The sequence below is a fragment of the Scyliorhinus torazame genome, chromosome 12 (genome assembly GCF_047496885.1).
Source record: "Scyliorhinus torazame isolate Kashiwa2021f chromosome 12, sScyTor2.1, whole genome shotgun sequence".
Lineage (NCBI taxonomy): Eukaryota > Metazoa > Chordata > Chondrichthyes > Carcharhiniformes > Scyliorhinidae > Scyliorhinus > Scyliorhinus torazame.
Window position 1 is genome coordinate 98348780 of NC_092718.1, and position 22341 is coordinate 98371120.

General features: G+C 45.6%; 1 protein-coding gene across 3 annotated transcripts in view; it reads right to left on the reverse strand.

Annotated features, from left to right (window-relative positions):
* The window catches only part of LOC140386588 (cell adhesion molecule CEACAM5-like), a 162032-nt gene that overhangs the window by 17837 nt on the left and 121854 nt on the right, over positions 1 to 22341 (reverse strand). For 2 of the 3 annotated variants that reach the window (XM_072469043.1, XM_072469041.1), the window contains 5 exons: positions 18597 to 18872; positions 18243 to 18500; positions 16962 to 17088; positions 15469 to 15524; positions 5075 to 5139 (listed from right to left, as the gene is read on the reverse strand). In XM_072469043.1, the coding sequence (XP_072325144.1) occupies positions 5075 to 5139; positions 15469 to 15524; positions 16962 to 17088; positions 18243 to 18500; positions 18597 to 18872 (782 nt within the window). The remainder of the gene's footprint in view (positions 1 to 5074; positions 5140 to 15468; positions 15525 to 16961; positions 17089 to 18242; positions 18501 to 18596; positions 18873 to 22341) is intronic. The other variant, XM_072469042.1, reaches the window with a different exon arrangement.

Below are 22341 nucleotides of genomic sequence, written 5' to 3' on the forward strand. Positions count from 1 at the left end.
AAAAACAGCTTTTCTCCCTCAGCTGTTAAACACAAAACTTAAAGCTCTTTAGGTCCCAGAACTTTTTCAGTGTTACCAGGCAGAGCATCACCGTTTCGGCCCATTTATCGGCTACAAGCTGCACCAATCAATCTGGGCCATCACTGATGTCAGTCTAAAACTGCAAAGCCTTCTGGATCTTCCTGTTTGAATTAAAGTTGCAGGCTGCATTGCCAAAAATCACGTGTCCATTAAACATCCATGGATCAAAAATGTAAATGCAGATATAAAAGGGGAAATAATTGAATAAACGTGATTAGCCTTACATACCTTCCCTCATAAAAGAATGAAACAGTTGCTTCATTATGAGGTATACAAGACAAATGTCACAAACACATGCCCATCCAAACAATGCCCACTGTCCCTTCCCAGTCTCCAAGGTGGTAACTAGGCAGTCTTCAAACTTGTGACAAAGCATCCACAACCACACCATCCTTTATGGGAACATGCACAACTTCAACATTGAATTCTGTAACAACTAATGGAGTAATCTTGTGTTCTGGGTTTCAAATGTCTCTATAAACACAAATGGATTATGATCTGCAAATGTCCAGGGTGGTCAGCACCGGTTCGTCCTCCAATATGGCTGTCAATCTCCCAAACTCTACTTAATGTTCTGTGGACCACAGCAGTTTCGCTCACTTTTTCAACATTTGTTTTAAAATTAGAGTACCCAATTTGTTTTTTTTCTTAATTAAGGGGCAACTTAGCGAGGCCAATCCACCTGACCAGCACATCTATGGGTTGTGGGGGTGAAACCCATGCAGACATGGGGAGAATGTGCAAACTCCACACTGACAGTGACCCAGAGCCGGTATTCAAATCCTGGTCCTCAGCGCAGCAGTCCCAGTGCTAACCACTGCGCCACATGCCAGCCCCACCTCTGTAACATGCCCAATATTCATTGTATTTCAGTCTCTAATTGAGTTAGTCTCTGTGGTTTTAGTTGAAACAGATGTGGCTTTATTGGTTCTGAGTTTCTTATGCCCACCTCCGGATCAGTTAACAGAGTGCTCCCTGGTGTTTCCCTCTATCTGCGTCTATATTCTTTCAGTGCCTCGTGCAAGGCAGTCAGTATTTTTTGATTGTCCAATCAAGATTTAACCAAATTTCGAGGATCTTCTGCAACTAAACTGCAAGCAGTATTATCAATACTGAGGGGAATGTTTGATTCAATAAACACTCTTCGACACCTCCATCTTTCCATTCTCTTTTTTCCTGCACACGGTTACCTTCAGCAACAAGTGTTCCTGGGGCTTCAATCCTTTCAGAATTGATTGACTTAGATTGCAACATTCTTTGTGTAACAACCTTTTCGCCCTCATCGCAGCTTTCATAATCACAGCTGTAGTTCCCATTTGGTAACACAGACTGAAACAATTTTTGCTTTCCAGATTTCAATTGTTCTTTACTTTCAGAATCAGACGATGGCACATTATCGGTGCCATGAACCTTCTGGTTGTTCACAGACACAGCGGTAGAACTACTTCATGGTTCTCCATCCACCTTCCGCTTAATTTTTTTAAATATTGATTACTGACCATCTCATCACCTTTGCTATTGGCTCCTTTTAGCTCTAAGAGGCACGGTGGACCTTTGAAAGAATGTGGATTAACCAGCCATTCACTTTCTATCACTTCACAGTCCCTACTGTCCTTGTCCTGACTAACTGATGACATGCTATCATGTGTACTTTCCTTTAAAGCAGGAATGCTCCAGAAATTATTTGCACGTAAATTGAGTGGCAATGAGGTTACTGTAAGAGGCTGCAACAAATTATCTCTAGAAAGGCCAAATCACTTTTCTTCTTCCAATTTGCTGTTTTTGTTCCTAGATTTGGAAGGATTACTTGCCATTTGTTCAGGATTAGTTCGTTCCAGGCCTAATTGGTACCAGCTGTTTATCATTACTTCATAATCAGAACCAACATTGCGTCTGACTCTTCATCCCTCTCATTACTTTTAAATTTGGTCTCCTCTTTCTTATGGTCAGCCTCAATCATAGAGTTCTCGCAATTTAGTTCTCTACCACTGTCCTCTGATATGTGATCAACGTCTGGCAACAATTGCTTCTTTGAGTTACTTACAGCCCAATGAGTTTTCCTAACTTCCACATTCCTCACTGGCGGCACCTCATGTGCTGTCTACAGTACCTCCCTCGGACTCTTTGCAATCATGGGTGAAGCTACAATTTTCACTTCTGCCAAATCATTCCCAAATGTAAGTCTGCTGCTTCCACTGGGAATTCCTAAACCACTCTGACAACTACTGCACATGATACTAAATCACACTGCAATTGTACTTTATACAATGGAACAGGGATACACCCTCCACCTATCCCATTCACTAATATCTCAGCTTTCATTGAGCTCTCTGGAGAGAAAACTGAATGCTTCTCCAGTACAAGAGTTTGAATAGCACCTGCGTCCCTTAAATTAGTTATGATTTTGGCTATATCAACTGAGGAAAATGGGGTGACCTACCCCTTGGACACACACCCTGCATATCGCTCATCTACCTCATCTTACACCTGTTTCCACAGCTGTGTTTACCTCAGGTCTCCTAAGTCCACTTAACACTACAGTCTGCCCTGTAGTGTTCTCCACTACTGTTCCCTTTTCAGAATCCTACTTCTGAACACCCACAAGTCCCATGGAATTCCATCACAACTTCCAACACACTGAACGAACATGTCTCTCCTTGTTACAATGGTAACACCTAGACTTTCGAGTCATACCTTCACCCTCAGTACCTTCTTTCCTGGGATGAGTAGGAGATCTTGAAGCCTTCCCAGCTATCTATTCTTTACGTTGGCGATGTGCCTTCCTTTCATTATCCCACTTCCTATGCTTTCCAAAATTATGGGGTGATGGAACAAAGATTTAAATTCATGGATTAGCTCCTAATCGTCAGCCATATTTGCTGCCTGCTTCGCAGTCCACGTCTGCTATTTAACATGACTTCTTACTCGAGGAGGGAGGGAATTCTTAAATTGCTCTGACAGAGTGACCTCTCTTACAGCCTCATAGGTAGTTTCAAGTCCCAATTCTCGGATCCACCAATCAAAATTAACCTGCTTAATACTTTCAAATTCCACATAGGTCTAACTCAGCTGTCTCCTTAAATTCCAAAACTTTTGCCTATATGCTTCAGGAACCACTTCATATGCATCCAGAATATGCCTTCTTACCACGTCATAATTCTTAGTTACCCATTCAAACAGGGAAGCATAAATTTCCTGTGCCTCCCCCGTCCAGAGTTACTCTGCATGGGTAATGTCCATTTTTCACGGCCACTCCATTTGGGTTGCTATTTTCTCAAATGCCCTAAAAATGGTTTCTGCCTCCTATTCATTGAATGTTGGGAAGCCCTGTACAAATTCAAACATATCACCACTGGGTTCCATTCTAGGATTAAGCTCCCCTCTACATTCTGACAGCTTCCCACTCATTTGCAGTGCCTTAAGCTTGAAGTCTCTCTCCTTTTATTATTCCTCCACCTCCCTTTCTTTTCCCTCCCTCTCCCTTTCTTTTTCCTCTATCCTCATTTCCATCTCAATTTCTTTTTGCTTCATATCCATTTCTTTTGCTCTCTATTTTTGCTTCAGCTTCCTTTCTGTTTGCTGCATCTCCAATTCCTTTCGCATCAGCTCCATTTTTTTCCTTACCTTTTGCCTCAGCTCCCTTTTCTTTTGCTTCAACCCCATTTCTATTCTTTTTAATTCCCTTTCATGTACTAACTGCAACCGATCCCTCTCCAGCTCAATGTCATCACCAGAAAATGTTTCTGATGCTGCACTTCCTCGTGGGCACATCTGTGTTCCTAACATCTCTTCCAAATTTTAATGTTGAGGACTCACTTCACTTATCTCTTCCTTCCTAATTCTGGCTGGAACCTCTATTTTTCATGCACCTACCAGTTTGACTAGCTTATCTTTGCAAAGCTCTGTTAAGTAAACCAGAGTTAAGTCGTTCACTTAAAGAAAATCCTTAGCAGCTTCCAAAGCCATCCTGTTATACCACTACAAACCTGGTGGTTTTTTAAAAAAATTATACGGAAATCGATTATTCACCATCTACCATTCCAAGAATCCAAGACCTGAATCCTTAAATTATGTTGCAATATGCTGGGCAAGTGCACGGTCAATTCCAGACTCACTCATCCCAGAGTCACAACACAAATGAATTAACCAATAATTCTTCGAAAAATACCCACAACTTTGGCCCTTGGCTGTCCAGTAATTACAGTCACCAGGGTTCTAAGTTTAAACACAATTCCCATATATTCATAACTAGAACAAATGCGAAATATGCAGTGAATACAGTTGCACAACGTCAAGCGTATACCCACCCCATCCTTCAACTGCTCCACCCTTCACCCAGACACACAAGACAGTCAAACCAGTGTGGAAAGGGGTTAAAGTAAGAAGGATTAAGGTCCAAAGATAAAAGTCCTTGCTTCAGCTGATCAGTTTGTTAGTGCACTTTGTTCACAGTATGAGCATGGTTTAAAATCTCTGGTTTGCAGCCTGTAATTATCTTCCTTGCAGTTAGAAATATCTTACAGCTTTTTCAGGAGAGGCCCTTGGCTTCACATCAGCCCACTCTACAAAGAAAGTTATCTGGTCTGCTTGCATCAGCCTTTTTTTTAGAGAAAATTGGTCCCACAGTGACCTTTTAATGAGAATTAGTTGGTTATTTCTAGAGAAAACAGAGTGGGAAAAGGAAAGCTTTTCTCCCTTAACTTCCAAAAATGAAACTTAAAGCTCGTTAGGCCTCAGAACCATTTCAGTGGGAACAGAATCTATCACCATCTGTTACCGGATAGAACACCGTCTTTTGGGACCAGTAACATCAATAAACCCGGGTCATCAATGATGGCAGTCTAAACCCTCTGGATTTGAGTTTGAATTAAAGGTGCAGGTGTTTTGCATTAAAGTCATAGGTACATTAAACATCCATGGATCAAAACTGCAACAGTATAAATAAAAGAAAGGGAATAAACAGCAACTGAAATGACCCTTACATCATACCAACCTTTTGTTTATTTGGAATATTTTCATAGGTTACTGCTGAATTCCCACCTATTACATCAGAAGGGTCTGTGAAAATACAAAATAATGAATCAGCCATCGTCATATCATAAAATGACACAATAAATAGAAGGATGTCTTTCAGTCCATCATCCCAGTAACAGCACTTTGAAAGTCATCTCCAGTTAATCCTATTCCCCATCTATTTATCCATATCCTTGCAAATAAGTGCATCGTGTATTGATCCAATTTCCTTGTGAAATTACTGTTCAATTTGTGCCCACCAGACTTTCATGCTATGTCATCACAGTAACTCACTGCCGAAAAAGAAATTACTGCATCTCGCAGCTGCAGTTTTTGGTAATTAAATTGCACCTCGATGCAATATTTATGGATCCTCTGCGCCTGGCAACATTTTCTCATCATTTCCCCATCACAATATATTACAGCTTTGAAACCAGTTAAGTCTCCTGATTAATGACACAGAGAAAGCTGACGGCAAATGTAAGATAGATTTGTTTACATGTATTTACAATAGTCTGCATAACGCAGAATCTCACTCCAGTACAGTCTTGGCAGGGAGGTCGTCGCCGGGATTCTCTCCTACCAGGCGGGGCGGGGGGTCCCGGCAGGATGGAGTGGCGTGAACCACTCTGGCGTTGGGCGGCCCCAAAGGTGCGGATTGCTCCGCAGCTTTAGGGGCCAAGCCCTCACCTTGAAGGGCTAGGCCCGCACCGGAGTGGTTGGCACGCCGCCGACCGTCGGGAAAGGCCTTTGGCACCACGCCAGCCGGGGCCGAAAGGCCTCCGCCGGGTGGCGGCTGACGTCATCCCCGCGCATTCTCGGGGAGGGTGTCTCTTACTCGTTGGCCATGGTGAAGATTGTGGCCGAGGAGGAGGGAAAAGAGTGCCCCCAAGGCACTGGCCCGCCCACGGATCGGTGGGCCCGGATTGCGGGCCAGGCCACCGTGGGGGCACCCCCCCGGGGCCAGATCACACCGCACCCCCCACAGGACCCCGGAGCCCGCCCGCACCGCTTAGTCCCGCCGGGACGAGAGGTGGTTTGATTCTTGCTGGCGGGACAGGAATTCCAGCAGCGGGACTTCAGCCCATCGCAGGCCGGACAATCGCCGGGGGGGCCCGCCGACCAGCGCGCCGCGATTCCTGCCCCAGCCGAATATCCGGTGCCGGAGAATTCGGCAACCGGCGGGGGCGGGATTCACGGCAGCCCCCGGCGATTCTCCGACCTGGTGGGTGGTCGGATAATCCCGCCCCTTATCTCACCAGGCCCTGATCTGGGCTTGCTTTTCGCTCATCACGAGCCCCAGATGGCCTCTGCACCTTACCTGGGGAGCTCATACTCCAGGAGTCCCACGGGGAGATCAATTAAGGTTTCCCCGTGGTCCTCGTGGAGATTATGAGATGCCTGTTACCTTCCATGTTATAAGAAGAATATGCCAAGGAACTCCAGTACCTCCACTCAACTGAAGTCCTACTTAACTGGTAGTATTCCAGTAAATCGTCAGCAAACGGTTTTCAAGAATGTAACATTACTCCTAAATCAGTGAACCGTTCTAGATGCCAGGAGAGTTAGAACAGCTGCTTTATGTTCTAAGTAACTGCATTATTTGTATCTTACTATTGTTTCTTTTAAAAAAAACTTAAAGTACCAAATTCCTTTCTTTCCAATTAAGGGGCAATTTAACGTGGCCATTCCACCTAAGCTGCACATCTTTGGGTTGTGGGGTGAGACCCATGCAGACACAGGGGGCGAAATTCTCCTACCCGCCCCGCCACATTTCTGCCCCGACCGGCCGGCGAGAGTCTCCGTAACACCGGCTGGTCAATGGGGTTTCCCATTGTGGGGCAGCCCCACGCCGTCGGGAAACCCCCCGGCGCCGGCAAGACGGAGACTCCCGCCGGCGGAGAATGACGCCCGGGGAGTGTGTGCAAAGTTCACACCAACAGTGACCAGGGAAGGGATCGATCCCGGGTCCACGGCCATGAGGCTCTCTTACTATTGTTGCTGGCTTTCAAGTGGATTCTATGCCTGCTAACTTCAAGATTATTGGTTGTTAGGTTAATTTTATGACACAATGGAGCAGTCATAATCAAGGCATGCAAAATGGATCAGCCTACCAAATACTAAGAGTGGTTCTGGCTTTGTGTAATTATGTGAAATCATAGAATAAAATCTAAACTGTGCAGATGGAGGCCATTTGGCCCATTGAGTCTGCACCGACCCTCTGAAAGGGCACCCCACCTCGGCCCAATCCCCCACCCTGTCCCGTTAGCACACCTGGGGCAATTTAGCATTAACAAAAAGTGCCAATCCACCTAACGTGCACATCTTTGAACTGTGGGAGGAAACTGGAGAACCCGGAGGAAACCCATGCAGACATGGGAAGAATGTGCAAACGCCACGCAGTCACAGGAGGTCGGAATCAAACCGGGATCCCCGGCGCCGTGTAAGGGCAGCAGTACTAACCACTGTGCCACGATGCTGCCCATGTGAAATGAGTGATAGTGAGTCCTAATCCCATTTTACATTTTTTAAGATAAGTCAAGGGAGATATAAAATGGGTTCCTGATTTATTGTAATCCGTTTTACATTCAGACACACGTCTGCACTGTTGCATCATGTAGCTGACTGATGTTACAATTTGAGCACCAAATTAGTAGAAACAAAATGATTAGTTTCTGCAAAACCTCCACATCCAGATCTATTCACATCTATGAGGTTTGGAGCTTCCATAAGAAATGCACAACTCTCAGATGAAATTACGTGCAGACAAATAGATTGAATGTGATAAATGTATTGATAGTGTCGGGAGTGTAAATGGTTAACAATATGATGTTCATGTATCTCAACACTAGATAGACAGAGGTCATATAAATATACTGTGCCTCCTCGGGTTCTGGGAGAAGGTGTTGGAGAAGGGTTGAGAGAGGGTGTTAGTTGTATTAGAGAAATATTATAGATTTCTGTAGCATAGATTTAATATTGTTCTTTTCTTAGCTATTACTTAGTAAGGTGTTTGAATAATTTAAAGTAGTGTAAATAAACTAGCTTTGTTTGAAATACATAGCTTGATGTTCTATGTCAGCACAATGACTTTTAGCTATCTTGAGGGGCTCCACAAGGAATATCAAATGGTACCAGATAGTGCTTACTAAAGTATTGTAGCTAGAATTAGTCAGAATATTTTTTTTAAGTGCTCAGACTTCAACTGCAAGACAGTTTGCAAGCCTGTTGCATCTGCTCATCCAGACAAGTCAAGACCTCGTTGAGAAATTGCAGACGCCGAAACAGTTTCAGACTTCTGGTAATATTGTAGTTAACTGGAAAACTTTCAAGTAGCACTTTGAGATTTACCTATCTGCCGCTGACCTTGAAACAGCTGGCGATCAGTGGAAAATTGCATTATTTTTAACAATCCCTGGACCGCAGGCAATTGAGCAATACAATACCTTCCATTTCTCCACTAATGATTAGAAAAAAAATCTAGTGTAGTGATTGAGAAATTCAATCTTCACTGCAAAGCTCGGATTAATGGGACCAATGAAATATGTGTTTACAAAGAGGATTCAGAAAGATGGAAAGTCTATTGATTGTATTATTACTGATCGGAGACTAAAGGCGCAGACCTTTTCAATCCTTACAGACTCTCTGCTGAGGGCCCAAATCATTTTTGGCATTAAGAATGAAAAATTGCGAGAACGTTTGCTTAAACAGAAAAATGTAACATTGGAAGACGCAATTGAAATGTGTCGTGCAAGTGAACTTTCAAGAAATCAGTACTCCAATGTAATGATTCGGGAAAGTGGCGCGAAAGTGCACATCGGTGCATACGCCTTTAGAACTGGCGCAGTTGAAAAATCGGCATGCTCCGGATGACAGCCATTTTGCGCATGCACATAGCCATTTTGCGCATGCCGACTTGGAAGTCAACCGTTCTGAGCATGCTCATTTTTCATATGACACAAGCAGCGTCATGACATGTAGACATTGTTGACATGCCCACCTACAGAAAAAGTACCTGGCTCTCGCAAAAACCTGTTCCAAATGCGGTAAACTGAATCATTTTGCAGTGCCGCTCAGCGACAAGAGGGCACAGTTCAAAAATCTATTTCATTCAACAAAAGTATGAATGTTTAGAGTATTAATACAAATGCAGACACAGCAAAAATGGTGACACCTGATACTGTTACAATGTCCACTGTCTTGAAGATACATTCTTTGTGGCATTGTTGAAAAGTATCAGAAAACTTTGAAGTGCTAATCTTCTCCACAGATTTTGCATCCTATAAAATCAATCAGCTCGGAAGATGAATAGATCATTCCATTACAAGTTAATGGATCCGAGATTGTGTTTAAACTTGACACTGGTGCAAATGCTAATTTAATTAACAGCTTTTATTTATCCAAGCTACGTGGGCTTCCTGAGGTTCAAGGCACTGACTGCTAGTCACGTGACTACAATGGTAACATGATTACTTTTTTGAGTTCAGGCTATCTCTTTGTAACAAACAAAGACACAGAGGTGCCTTTGCGATTTGAAATTGTTGATTCGAGACGTTCATCACTATTAGTTGTACAAGCGTTTCAAGACTTAAATTTTGTGAAACAAATTCACAGCACCGACAAACTTCCTGCACCTGTGCAAGAAGATATTGAGGACATACTAGCAACATTTCCAGCTGAGAAGCACAAAGAGTTCAATGATGAATCAAATAAACCAAAAGGAACTGACCTTGAGGAAACAGAGTAACTACAGAACAACAGAACTTGCACAAAGGTACGACTTTGAAACCAAAGAACAGCTAACCGACGCATTACCTCGTGCTACTGAACCAGATGAGCAGCAGCCTGAGATAGTTCAACTCATAGAAGTTCAAGCAAAACTTTTCGCTGAAACTCTTCCTGTCTCCAATGAAATAGCTTCAGCTCATCAGAACAGAAACTGAAAAAGATGCACTGTTACAACATGTAATCAGCTATATGAAGAATGGTTGGCCAAAGGGAAGTTGTTCAAATTTCAGAAATATTAGATCTGATCTAAGTGTGACAGATGGATTTCTACTTCATCTTGATCGTATAGTAATTCCTACAAAGTTTCGACACATGATCCTGCATAAGATTCATGAAGGCCATTTAGCTGTAGAAAAATGTAAACGTTGTGCAGCACAAGCAGTACATTGGCCTGGAATAAATGCTGACATAACCAATTTTGTGTTAGAGTGTGACACTGCCAGCGTAATCAATCAATGCAGAGAAAAGAGAAACTCACAACTCACAATCTAGAAAAGATTCTGTGGTTGAAATTTTGTATTGATCCTTTTCATTTTCATGATCAAGATTATGTATTGATCATCGACTGCTTTTCCAACTACCCAGAAATTATGCAATTGTCTGATTCTACTTCCAAATCCGTGATTAAAGCGACTAAAGAAGTGTTTGCTCAACATGGAATATCTAGCAAAGTAATGACAGATAACGGACTTTGCTTTGATCGTAATGATTGGACAGAATTTGCTCAAAAGTATAATTTTACTCATATCACGTCTAGTCCTCTTCATCGGCAATCCAATGGCAAGGTAGAAAAAGGAGTTCACATTGGGAAACAACTTTTCAAGAAAGAACTTGACTCCTCTCACAACTGGTTTATCTCCTGCGCAGTTGTTAACGTATAGTTCATTGCCTACAACCCTTCTATGTTTACAACTAGCTGATCCTGATCTTTAGTAAGTCATAGAGAAAATGCAGCATCAAACGCATCTTCAGGAGAAATACTACAATGAAAATGCAAAATCGCTGGAACCAATTGAACCAGGTGAACTAATGAGAAGTCAGATTCCCACTGGAGGATGGTCTGACTTAGCTAAGGTCATACGTCAAGCAGCACCTCACTCGTACGCTGTTAAAATGACAGATGGTCTGTTCCAAGAAAAAACAGACGTGCTTTTTTAAAAGTAAAGTCTTCGCAAACTTTATTTCCATGTATTGAGTTTTATAGTAACTTATTGAATCCTACAACCTCAATATCTGATGACAAACAAGATGACTCTCAGAAGAAATCAGAAACATCTGAATCTCAGTCGACTGGAGAGAGAAGATCATCCAGAATCAGAATGTGAAAGCTGAAAGACTTAATTTGTGTAACTTCAACAAATTTTGACTCACTTGTTAACTTTTTGGTATATATATCAATGTACTATGTAATATCATTGCTTATATTCAAATTTTTGTTGCTGTATAAACATTTTAAAGAATGCGGGATGCAATGATATGTATAATGTGCAGTACAAAGTCTTACAACACCAGGTTAAAGTCCAACAGGTTTGTTTCGATGTCACTAGCTTTCGGAGCGCTGCTCCTTCCTCAGGTGAATGAAGAGGTCTGTTCCAGAAACACATATATAGACAAATTCAAAGATGCCAAACAATGCTTGGAATGCGAGCATTAACAGGTGATTAAATCTTTACAGATCCAGAGATGGGGTAACCCCAGGTTAAAGAGGTGTGAATTGTCTCAAGCCAGGACAGTTGGTAGGATTTCGCAGGCCAGATGGTGGGGAATGAATGTAATGTGACATGAATCCCAGGTCCCGGTTGAGGCCGCACTCATGTGTGCGGAACTTGGCTATAAGTTTCTGCTCGGCGATTCTGCGTTGTCGCGGGTCCTGAAGGCCGCCTTGGAGAACGCTTACCCGGAGATCAGAGGCTGAATGCCCTTGACTGCTGAAGTGTTCCCCGACTGGAAGGGAACATTCCTGCCTGGTGATTGTTGCGCGATGTCCGTTCATTTGTTGTCGCAGCGTCTGCATGGTCTCGCCAATGTACCACGCTTCGGGACATCCTTTCCTGCAGCGTATGAGGTAGACAACGTTGGCCGAGTCGCACGAGTATGTACCGCGTAACTGGTGGGTGGTGTTCTCACATGTAATAGTGGTATCCATGTTGATGATCTGGCACGTCTTGCAGAGATTGCCATGACAGGGTTGTGTGGTGTCGTGGTCACTGTTCTGAAGACTGGGTAGTTTATTGCCAGAGATTGCCACGACACCACACAACCCTGTCATGGCAATCTCTGCAAGACGTGCCAGATCATCGACATGGATACCACTATTACACGTGCGAACACCACCCACCAGGTACGCGGTACATACTCGTGCGACTCGGCCAACGTTGTCTACCTCATACGCTGCAGGAAAGGATGTCCCGAAGCGTGGTACATTGGCGAGACCATGCAGACGCTGCGACAACGAATGAACGGACGTCGCGCAACAATCACCAGGCAGGAATGTTCCCTTCCAGTCGGGGAACACTTCAGCAGTCAAGGGCATTCAGCCTCTGATCTCCGGGTAAGCGTTCTCCAAGGCGGCCTTCAGGACCCGCGACAACGCAGAATCGCCGAGCAGAAACTTATAGCCAAGTTCCGCACACATGAGTGCGGCCTCAACCGGGACCTGGGATTCATGTCACATTACATTCATCCCCCACCATCTGGCCTGCGAAATCCTACCAACTGTCCTGGCTTGAGACAATTCACACCTCTTTAACCTGGGGTTACCCCATCTCTGGATCTGTAAAGATTTAACCACCTGCTAATGCTCGCATTCCTAGCATTGTTTGGCATCTTTGAATTTGTCTATATATGTGTTTCTGGAACAGACCTCTTCATTCACCTGAGGAAGGAGCAGCGCTCCGAAAGCTAGTGACATCGAAACAAACCTGTTGGACTTTAACCTGGTGTTGTAAGACTTCGTACTGTGCTCACCCCAGTCCAACACCGGCATCTCCACATCATGTATAAAGTGGGGAGTGTAAAGAGTTAATAAGATGATGTTCATGTATCTCAACACTAGATGGCACCACAGAGTTGTCATAAAAATGTTCTGTGCCTCCTAGGGTTCTGGGAGAAGGTGTTGGAGAAGGGTTGAGATAGAGGGCTGGATTCTCCGTTTGCCAATGCCAAAATTATGAAACGCGATTGGGCGGAGAATAGCTTCCAGCACCGAAATCGCGGGAGACGCCAGTTTGACGCCAAATTGGGATGCTCTGGCATCCCCAAAATAGCGGAAATGCGGCGCTCACCACGAGGGCTGAAAATACAGTAGGCATATCATTAGCGGGCCTATCACCTGATGCTCTGCGATTCACCGCCTCTGATGGGATGAATTCCTGGCGGCGTGGTTCACTTGTGGTTATACAAATCGTGAACCTGCCATTCTGGCTGAGCGAGAGAGAGGTAGGAAATGGCGTTGAGTGACTGTGGGCTGTCGGCCCGGACACCGTCCATGCTGGCTGTGGCCGGGGGGTGTGGTGGGCCCTAACAGGGCCGGGGGGGAGGGGGGGGGGGGCGGGCAGAGCAGCTGGGGAGTACTGGGGCAGTGCCCAGGCACCGACCGCCATTAGGGTCCCTGGGCCCTGGTTCTACACAGTGACACCAGCCGTATGGGTGCGCTCAGCCCAGCTCCCGAACACCCCGCCCAACCAGTATCCACCCACCGGGGGACCAGTCAGGGACACACCAACGGCAGCCCCCAGTGAGGGCCAGCCAACGGTGCGCCTGGTGGCAGGGAAGAGGGCCAGGACTGCGGGCACCAACGGGGCCAGAGTGCGGGGGTGGAGGGGGCATGCGTGGGTGGGGCCCGCAGTGCCAACTGGGGCCACCATGTAGCCCATGGTACCTGGTTGGGCATGGGAGTATGCGCCATGCTAACATGTTGGTCTTTCACCCCCTGCAGATAATGGCATTCGGACACCAACCCGTGATGGTGGCCACCATGGCGATGGCCGCAGCTCTGCAAGATGCCCTGTGGCAACGTGAGCGGAGGCCATTCAGAGAGGAGGCAGAGGCTGAGTAGAGGAGTGGGGTGCAGAGGGGCAGGTGGCAGCTGCACAGGTTGGAGCTCTGGCCACCCAACAGGCCGAGGAAGAGGACGGGGTGCCAAGGGGGACCCAGATAAGGCCTCGCGTGTACCGCAACCGCATGTCATTTGAGAACCTGCTGGACCGGGAATGCAGGCGGAGACTGCGGATGAGCAGAGAGACTGTCAGACACATCTACCTGATGATACCACACCTGGAACCTCGGGGGTGTGGGGGAGGACACCCACTCCCGGTGACCATCAAGGTCATGATCAACAAAGCACAGTCCAGCACGGTGGTGCAGTGGATAGCATTGCTGCCTCACGGCGCCGAGGTCCCAGGTTCGATCCTGGCTCTGGGTCACTGTCTGTGTGGAGTATGCACATTCTCCCCGTGTTTGCGTGGGTTTCGCCCCTCCAACCCAAAAAGATGTGCAGGGTAGGTGGATTGGCCATGCTAAAATTGCCCCTCAATTGGAAAATAAATTGGGTACTCTAAAAAATGTTTTAAAAAGGTCATGATCGCCCACAACATTTATACCACGGGGTCCTTCCCATCAATGAGTGGGGATCTGTCCGGGCTTTCGCAGACATCGGTGCACATGTGCATCCGTGCTGTCATCGTGGTGGCCTGCTGCGTCCTCCACAACATCGCGCAGCAGAGGGGCGATGTGTTCGTGGAGGATGAGGAGCAATGGCAGGCCTCATCAGACGAGGAGGTGGAGGAGGAGGGGGACAATGAGCGGGACATGGGGTCTGGGCAGGCCGCTCAACGCCATCACCAGAGCCAGTGAGCACGGGACGCCTTCGTCGCCCCATGTTTCACTGACTAGGGGGGGGGGGAAGGGGAGGGTTTCTGACCAGGGGCAGGAACACCACCATCCCAGACCCACATCCCCTCACCTCCCACACCACCAAACCACCCGCATGCACAGCCCCCCCTCCATGACACATACCTGCGGCGCGACGAGCCGGGGCACTGGGTTGGCATTGACAGCAGATCTGGTCCATGGGATGGAGGATGATGAGAGGCCGCTCTGCGATGAGCTCCGTGCTCCACATCGTTCGACAATGTTTGACCCATGTCCACAGTAGCACCTTCCACCTGGGTGATCCCTGCATGCGAGCTGGCCAGTCCTTAACATGGTCTCGTCGAATCCCTGGGTGGGGGTGCCGGGTACAGTCGGGCCAGGGGGGGGGGGCAGAGGCGGGCACGGTCCACCCACGGGGTAAGATCTACTTTGCATAAAAGAGTGTTTCCTTCTACCATTCACCAGTTAATATTTTGTTCAAACTCCGAATTAAGCAGAACATTAAGCGATACATACTGACGTCAATTTCTTGTAACGCAGCTTAGCTCTCTGGGCAATTATTTACAAAGCATTCAACAGGAATTGTTGCATTAGGTTATCAAAATTGCAATGCAAATATATAGTTTTGAAAATCTGTCAGATATATGTTTATTTAAATTAACTTCCATTCAAAAAATTCTACAGCAACATGAAATGCAGAAATATTTCACTTACTGTTTACTATTGGAGGAATGCTCGTAGCATATAGCCCTTCTGTTGGATCTTTGACCCTAAACAAATGTTGTGCAATATAACAAAATGTAATTTTTTCAGGAGGAAACTTCATTGCCATTGTGGTTGAAAACAGAAATTCTGTTTATTAATGTCATAGTATTAGTGAAACCTGTTTTGCTGAATGAAAGGAAGAAATTTAATGCAGACTGGCAACGTGCACATTTTAAAAACTATTTCACAGGATTAGGTGGCTCTAGCTGGGCCAGCATTTTTATTGCCCAACCCTAATTGCCCTGATGGTGGGAGGGGGTTCCGGGACTTTTATCCAGCGACAATGAAGTCACATCAGTGAAGACAAAATCGATTCAGGTAAACTAGGGCAGAGTAAATACACTGGTCAAAAATAATATAATACTCTTTAATATTGTCACAAATCGGCTCAATTTTCTTTTATTAATTTAGAGTACCCAATTTTTTTTCCAATTAAGGGGTAATTTAGATGGCCAATCCATCGACCCTGCACATCTTTGGGTTGGGGGGGTGAAACCCACGCAGACACGAGGAGAATGTGCAAACTCCACTCAGACAGTGACCCAAGGCTGTGATTTGAACCCGAGTCCTCAGAGCCGCAGTCCCAGTGCTAACCACTGCACCACGTGCCGCCCCTATTGAGAGGACAGGGCTTTCAAGAATAACCTCAGCTGATATGAGAATTGATGATGCCCTGTTGATCTTGCTCTGCATCAAGAACCAGCTGTCCAGCCAACTGAGCTAAACCGGACCCTAGTAGGCTGACATTAACACTGCAATGAAGTTACTGTGAAAAGCCCCTAGTCGCCACACTCCGGTGCTTGTTCAGGTACTACACTGAAGGAGAATTCAGAATGTTCAAATTACCTACGTCTTTTCGGACTTGTGGGAGGAAACCAGAGCACCCGCAGGAAACCCACACAGGCACGGGGAGAACGTGCAGACTCCCTACAGACAGTGACCCATGCTGGGAATCGAACCTGGGACCCTGGAGCTATGACGCAACAGTGCTTAACACTGTGCTAGCCACTAATCTACGTGCCACCCAAGTTGGAGATATAACGTAGATTACAAGTGCAAAGCCATACATTTCTGTTTTATTTTAATCTCATTATTTATATTATAATAAATAGTCAAATATCAAAATTTAGAGCCAAATGGGAAGCAGCGAAAAGTTGGTAGTAAACTAAAGGATTCACTGTATTCGAGTTGGAGTACCGGGAAATGAAATGCTAAGTCACTGCATCAGCAACAGTATAGGAATGTTATAATTCCAGAGTATGGAGCTAAGAAAGGGATAGTTCCATCAATCCGAATCATAACCCATTAATTGTGTCTATGTGAACATTTCTTATAACTGTATACATTTGAACAGTGATATAGAAATATTTTGAAACAATATTTCACACACATGTAATTCAAAACTATGAAAAGTGCTAGTAACATTTGAATACAGTATTTACCCGCATTCTTTCTTTTTGATCAACCATGCACTTATTCCGCTGATTAATCCCAGAACAAGAAAACCAACAATCACTATGGCAGCTATGGCGCCGCTGCTTAATTTGACGGGGCTGGGTTGATCTGAAACTGCAATAAAAACAAGTATTGAAACTAATCTCAAATTCCGAGGAACAACTGCACATCAGTAAAACATGTACACATCTAAGCTTCTACTATCTGATTGCTTGACTGTTACCAAGATTCAATAATCTAACGACTATTAAATGGTCATGACGGAATCATCTCGAGCCAAAAGCAATCTCATTTAAACACATTTTATTGAATCCAATAAAGTTGAGGAAAACTTTACTATTATAAATACGATAAAATCAAACAGAGGAGTAACTAACTCCCAATTTTAAAAAATGAATGGAAAATTAAAAGTAAATGCAAGATTCTGAATGGAATTTAAAACTGGGATTTTCCCAGAAAATGCACAAAAGGAACAATTAATATTCTGATTTTATATCTTGAAAGGTAATCAATCCGAACTTCAAGGCAGTGATAATAAGTTTGTAGGATCCATTCATCAGCCTATAGTTAGTGCCTGTTTGGGTATAATGAGAATGTCAATGATGAAAAGATATAGTCAAGATGAAGAAGGACTCTGACCTATATATTTTCCAGTTCACCGTGAAGATTAACAGAGATTGTGTTAGAAATTATTTTGATTTTGAAAGGAGTGTGAGGGGATGAAGATTGTTATCGCAGTTCAGGAAATCAGGAAAGATTGCATGTGCCTTAGCTTCATTAGAGAAAAAGACAAGGCTGGATGATAATATATTGGTTTTGCAATGATTACTAAAATATAGAAGATCAGTCGCTATAGCTCTTCATTCAACTGCAACATCATATGGTGAGCGAGATAAACTTTGTCCATCCCACATATTAAATTATGTAAGAGACCATTTCGCTTCCCATACCCGTGGGTAATGTATCTTTATTAAAATCTTACTTGGAATTTCCTTATCACGAAAAACCTTATGAACAAGCAATCAAAGTTTTTTTCTAAACTGATTTAATCGTTATCAGTTGCTATAGACTTGATCGTAAAAATAAATGAACATATCCATGCCTAATGTCATATTTATTGACACTTTGAATTATGAAAATCTTAATGCCAATTCCTTCCTTATTATGTTCCAAAGAACAGCATAGACAAAAATAGCTAAATAAAGCACATTAATGTTATAATTTGTTTAAAATATATTGAGGAAATATATACTGAATCATTTACTTACTTTGTACAGTTATCTGTATGGTAGTGTTTGTGCTTTTCTCGGTTATGCTGTTACTTGCGCGACAAGTATAACTCCCACCAGCATTCAAACTTATTGATTCAATGTTATAAGTTTGTTCTGTCTTTAACAGCCTACTCCCATTGTACCATTCATATGTAGCAGGTGGGACTGAGGGGGCAGCACAGCTTAATGAAAGAGTTTTCCCCTGTTCTATCTGAACTGGCCCAGGCGGTGTAATATTGATGTCCTCTGGGCCATCTACAAAGGAATCAAGAAAATGACTGAATTATATGTAACTAATATATTCACCAATGTTATATACAAAAAAATGTTTTGTGATGCCTGTGAACTTACAATTAACTTGCAGTTTGATGTCTCCAGATTTGTTGTTAAAATCATTGCTTGCCTTACATTTATATGTTCCTGAATCATATCTGTTAACACTGATTATAGTCAGTGTAACATTGTCAGGAGATGTTATTATTCTGTCATTATCCTTGATAACTCGATCATCCTTATACCATATCCGTGATAGTATAAAGCCTGAGGCATGGCAAGTCAGGAAAACAGTATCCATGTTTTCCATTGGTTTTGAATTGTTGGTCAATACACTGACTTTTGAAACAGGTTCTGTAAAAACAATGAAATGGGAAATTGCAATTTTGTCTTCTCCAATCAGTGGTCGTTCTTAATGCTATCAGTTTCCTCATTCATGGTTTTCAACTCCAATTCAATGTGATTTTCAGTTGGACACCCAGATACACTTGATCTGGTTTCACATCAAGGTAGAATCGAACCGAATCGATGACTCCTGTTGTTACTAGTGCCATTACTGACTCTTGGTTAGAAATAACATAAAAAAGCTCATGAAATCATGGGACAACACTCACCTTCTTTGCTTCTTGTCCATCCAATTGATGCAAAAAGTGCAATGATTTCTCTTTCCAACCTGCATCATTACTGCTGTTTTTCACAAATATCTACCCTCATTTTGTACACCTACAGGTTGTCCCTTGGCAATCCCCCTTCTTTCTCATCTACATGCGGCCTCAGTCACATCAGTCGAAAATAGAGGGTGAGATTTTATGGAGCATTGGCGTTCCCACATCCACAAGTAGAGAAATCGGGGCCTTCATCCGCACCCTGGCACTTTGGGCAACACGGTAGCATTGTGGTAGCACAATTGCTTCACAGCTCCAGGGTCCCAGGTTCGATTCCGGCTTGGGTCACTGTCTGTGCGGAGTCTGCACATCCTCCCCGTGTGTGCGTGGGTTTCCTCCGGGTGCTCCGGTTCCTCCCACAATCCAAAGATGTGCAGGTTAGGTGGATTGGCGATGATAAATTGCCCTTAGTGTCCAAAATTGCCCTTAGTGTTGGGTGGGGTTTACTGGGTTATGGGGATAGTGTGGAGGTGTTGACCTTGGGTAGGGTGCTCTTTCCAAGAGCTGGTGCAGACTCGATGGGCCGAATGGTCTCCTTCTGCACTATAAATTCTATGATAATCTATGATTCGCCAGAAATAGATAATTCCCAGAGAACATCAATTTCTTTAAAGTGAAACTTTTGTCTCCTTTGGCACCGGCCTCCATGAGCTGTTGCTGGCTGCCCTGCCCTCAGACCTGGGTCGAGAATCCTGCTGGCTGAGCCTTTTTTCTCAACAGTAAAACACAGGGGGCGGGATTCTGTGATCCTGAGGCTAAGTGTTGACGCCGTCGGAAACGCCGTTGCATTTCTCAACGGGTCAACACGGCTTCAGGATCAGCAATTCTGGCCCCTACAGGGGGCCAGCACAGCAATGCAGCAGTTCACGCTGCTCCAGCTGCCGATCCCAGCGTCAACTGGGCGCCGCGGGGTCCGCACATGCGCAGTGGCACCGGTGGCAACACGCGCATGCACAGTGGCTGCCTTCAACGCGCTGATCCTGAATCAACATGGCACAGGGCGACAGGGGCCGGTGCGGAAAAAAGGGGGCCCCCAGTCAGAGAGGCTGGCTCGTCGATCGGTGGGCCCCGATCGCGGGCCAGGACACATCGGAGGCCCCCCCCACCAGGGCTGAACCCCCCTTCCCCCCAACAGGCCGCTCCCCGACCCGTCCACGCCGAGTTCCCACCGGCTGAGAGCAGATGTGGATTGCGCTGGCGGGACTCCGGTTTTTTACGACGGCCGCTCAGCCCATCCCGGGCCAAGAATCAGTGGGGGGGGGGGGGGGGGGCACATAGAGCGGCCCCGACCAGCGCGGCACCAACCAAGTCTCTGCGGAGAATCGCGTGCTGGCGTTGGGGCGGCGTGGCGCGATTCACGCCGGCCCCGGGCTGAGAGAATCCCGCCCAGGATATTTTGCCTCTACGTTTCTCCCTCCTCACCTCATCACCTCCCATTCCTTGCGTGCATACACCTCAATGTTTGGACCAGTATGTTATCTGCTCTAAGGGGACCCGACCAATCAGAGTCTGATATTACTCTGCATTGCCTGTTGATAGACTAACAGCAAAATGCAGAGTTATCAGACTTTGATTGGTGCCCCACGAGCAGTAATGCTCCTGAACGAGATTGGATGGGAAAAACCAGGCCAACAGAGCAACTGAGCGATGCACTCACTTGAGCTCCTCCAGCAGATTTGCCCGCCAGGTATACACCGAGAGAGACCAGTCATAATTCATGCCACAGGAAGAGCTCTTCCAACACAAGGTTAAAGTCCAACAGGGTTATTTGGAATCACTAGCTTTCGGAGCATAGCTCCTTCATCAGGTGACCTAGGTTCCTGAAACTGCTCTGGAGGAGCCCTCTAGTATGATGCTGAGAGGGTCAACCGCACCCTGGCGGGCTGCTATGTCTTCCACAACATCACGCAGCAGAGGGGCGACGTGCTGGAGATGGAGGAGGAATGCTAGGTCTCGTTGGCAGGCACAGAAGGCCGCATAATGCAAGCGCCAGGATCACTGTGCACAGTATGCTCTGATCGCTTCCAGTTTCCCCAACTGGGGGTGGGGAAGGCACTGACCAGGGGCATGGACATCGCACCCTACCCCACACACCTCCCCACCCTCCAACCCCCACCCCCACCCCCTCCGGCCACCCCTCGCCTGCAATCCCCTCTGTGATGCACACCTAAGTACATAAGAACTAGGAGCAGGTAGGCCATCTGGTCCTTTGAGCCTGCTCCACCTTTCAATGAGATCATGGCTGATGTTTTGGGGACTCAGCTGCATTTTCCAGCCCAAACACCATAATCCTTTATTCCACTACGGGGTGGGGACCCTGGGTTAGCAGTAACACCACGGGTCTGGTTGGTCCATGGGATGGAGGATGATGACAACCCACTCTGCGATGAGCTCTGGTGCTCCGTATTGTTTGACAATGTCTGACTCCTGCCCATGGTAGCACTTTCCACCATCCACCTGGGTGACCCTTGCATGCGAGCTGGCCATGCCATCACACATAGAACATAGAACATTACAGCGCAGTACAGGCCCTTCGGCCCTCGATGTTGCGCCGATCTGTGAAACCACTCTAAAGCCCATCTACACTATTCCCTTATTGTCCATATATCTATCCAATGACCATTTGAATGCCCTTAGTGTTGGCGAGTCCACTACTGTTGCAGGCAGGGCATTCCACGCCCTTACTACTCTCTGGGTAAAGAACCTACCTCTGACATCTGTCCTGTATCTATCTCCCCTCAATTTAAAGCTATGTCCCCTCGTGCTAGACATCACCATCCAAGGAAAAAGGCTCCCACTGTCCACCCTATCTAACCCTCTGATCATCTTGTATGCCTCAATTAAGTCACCTCTTAACCTTCTTCTCTCTAATGAAAACAGCCTCAAGTCCCTCAGCCTTCCCTCATAAGATCTTCCCTCCATACCAGGCAACATTCTGGTAAATCTCCTCTGCACCCTTTCCAATGCTTCCACATCCTTCCTACAATGCGGCGACCAGAATTGCACGCAATACTCCAAATGCGGCCGCACCAGAGTTTTGTACAGCTGCAACATGACCTCATGGCTCCGAAACTCAATCCCTCTACCAATAAAAGCTAAAACACCGCCCGCCTTCTTAACAACCCTCTCAACCTGGGTGGCAACTTTCAGGGATCTAT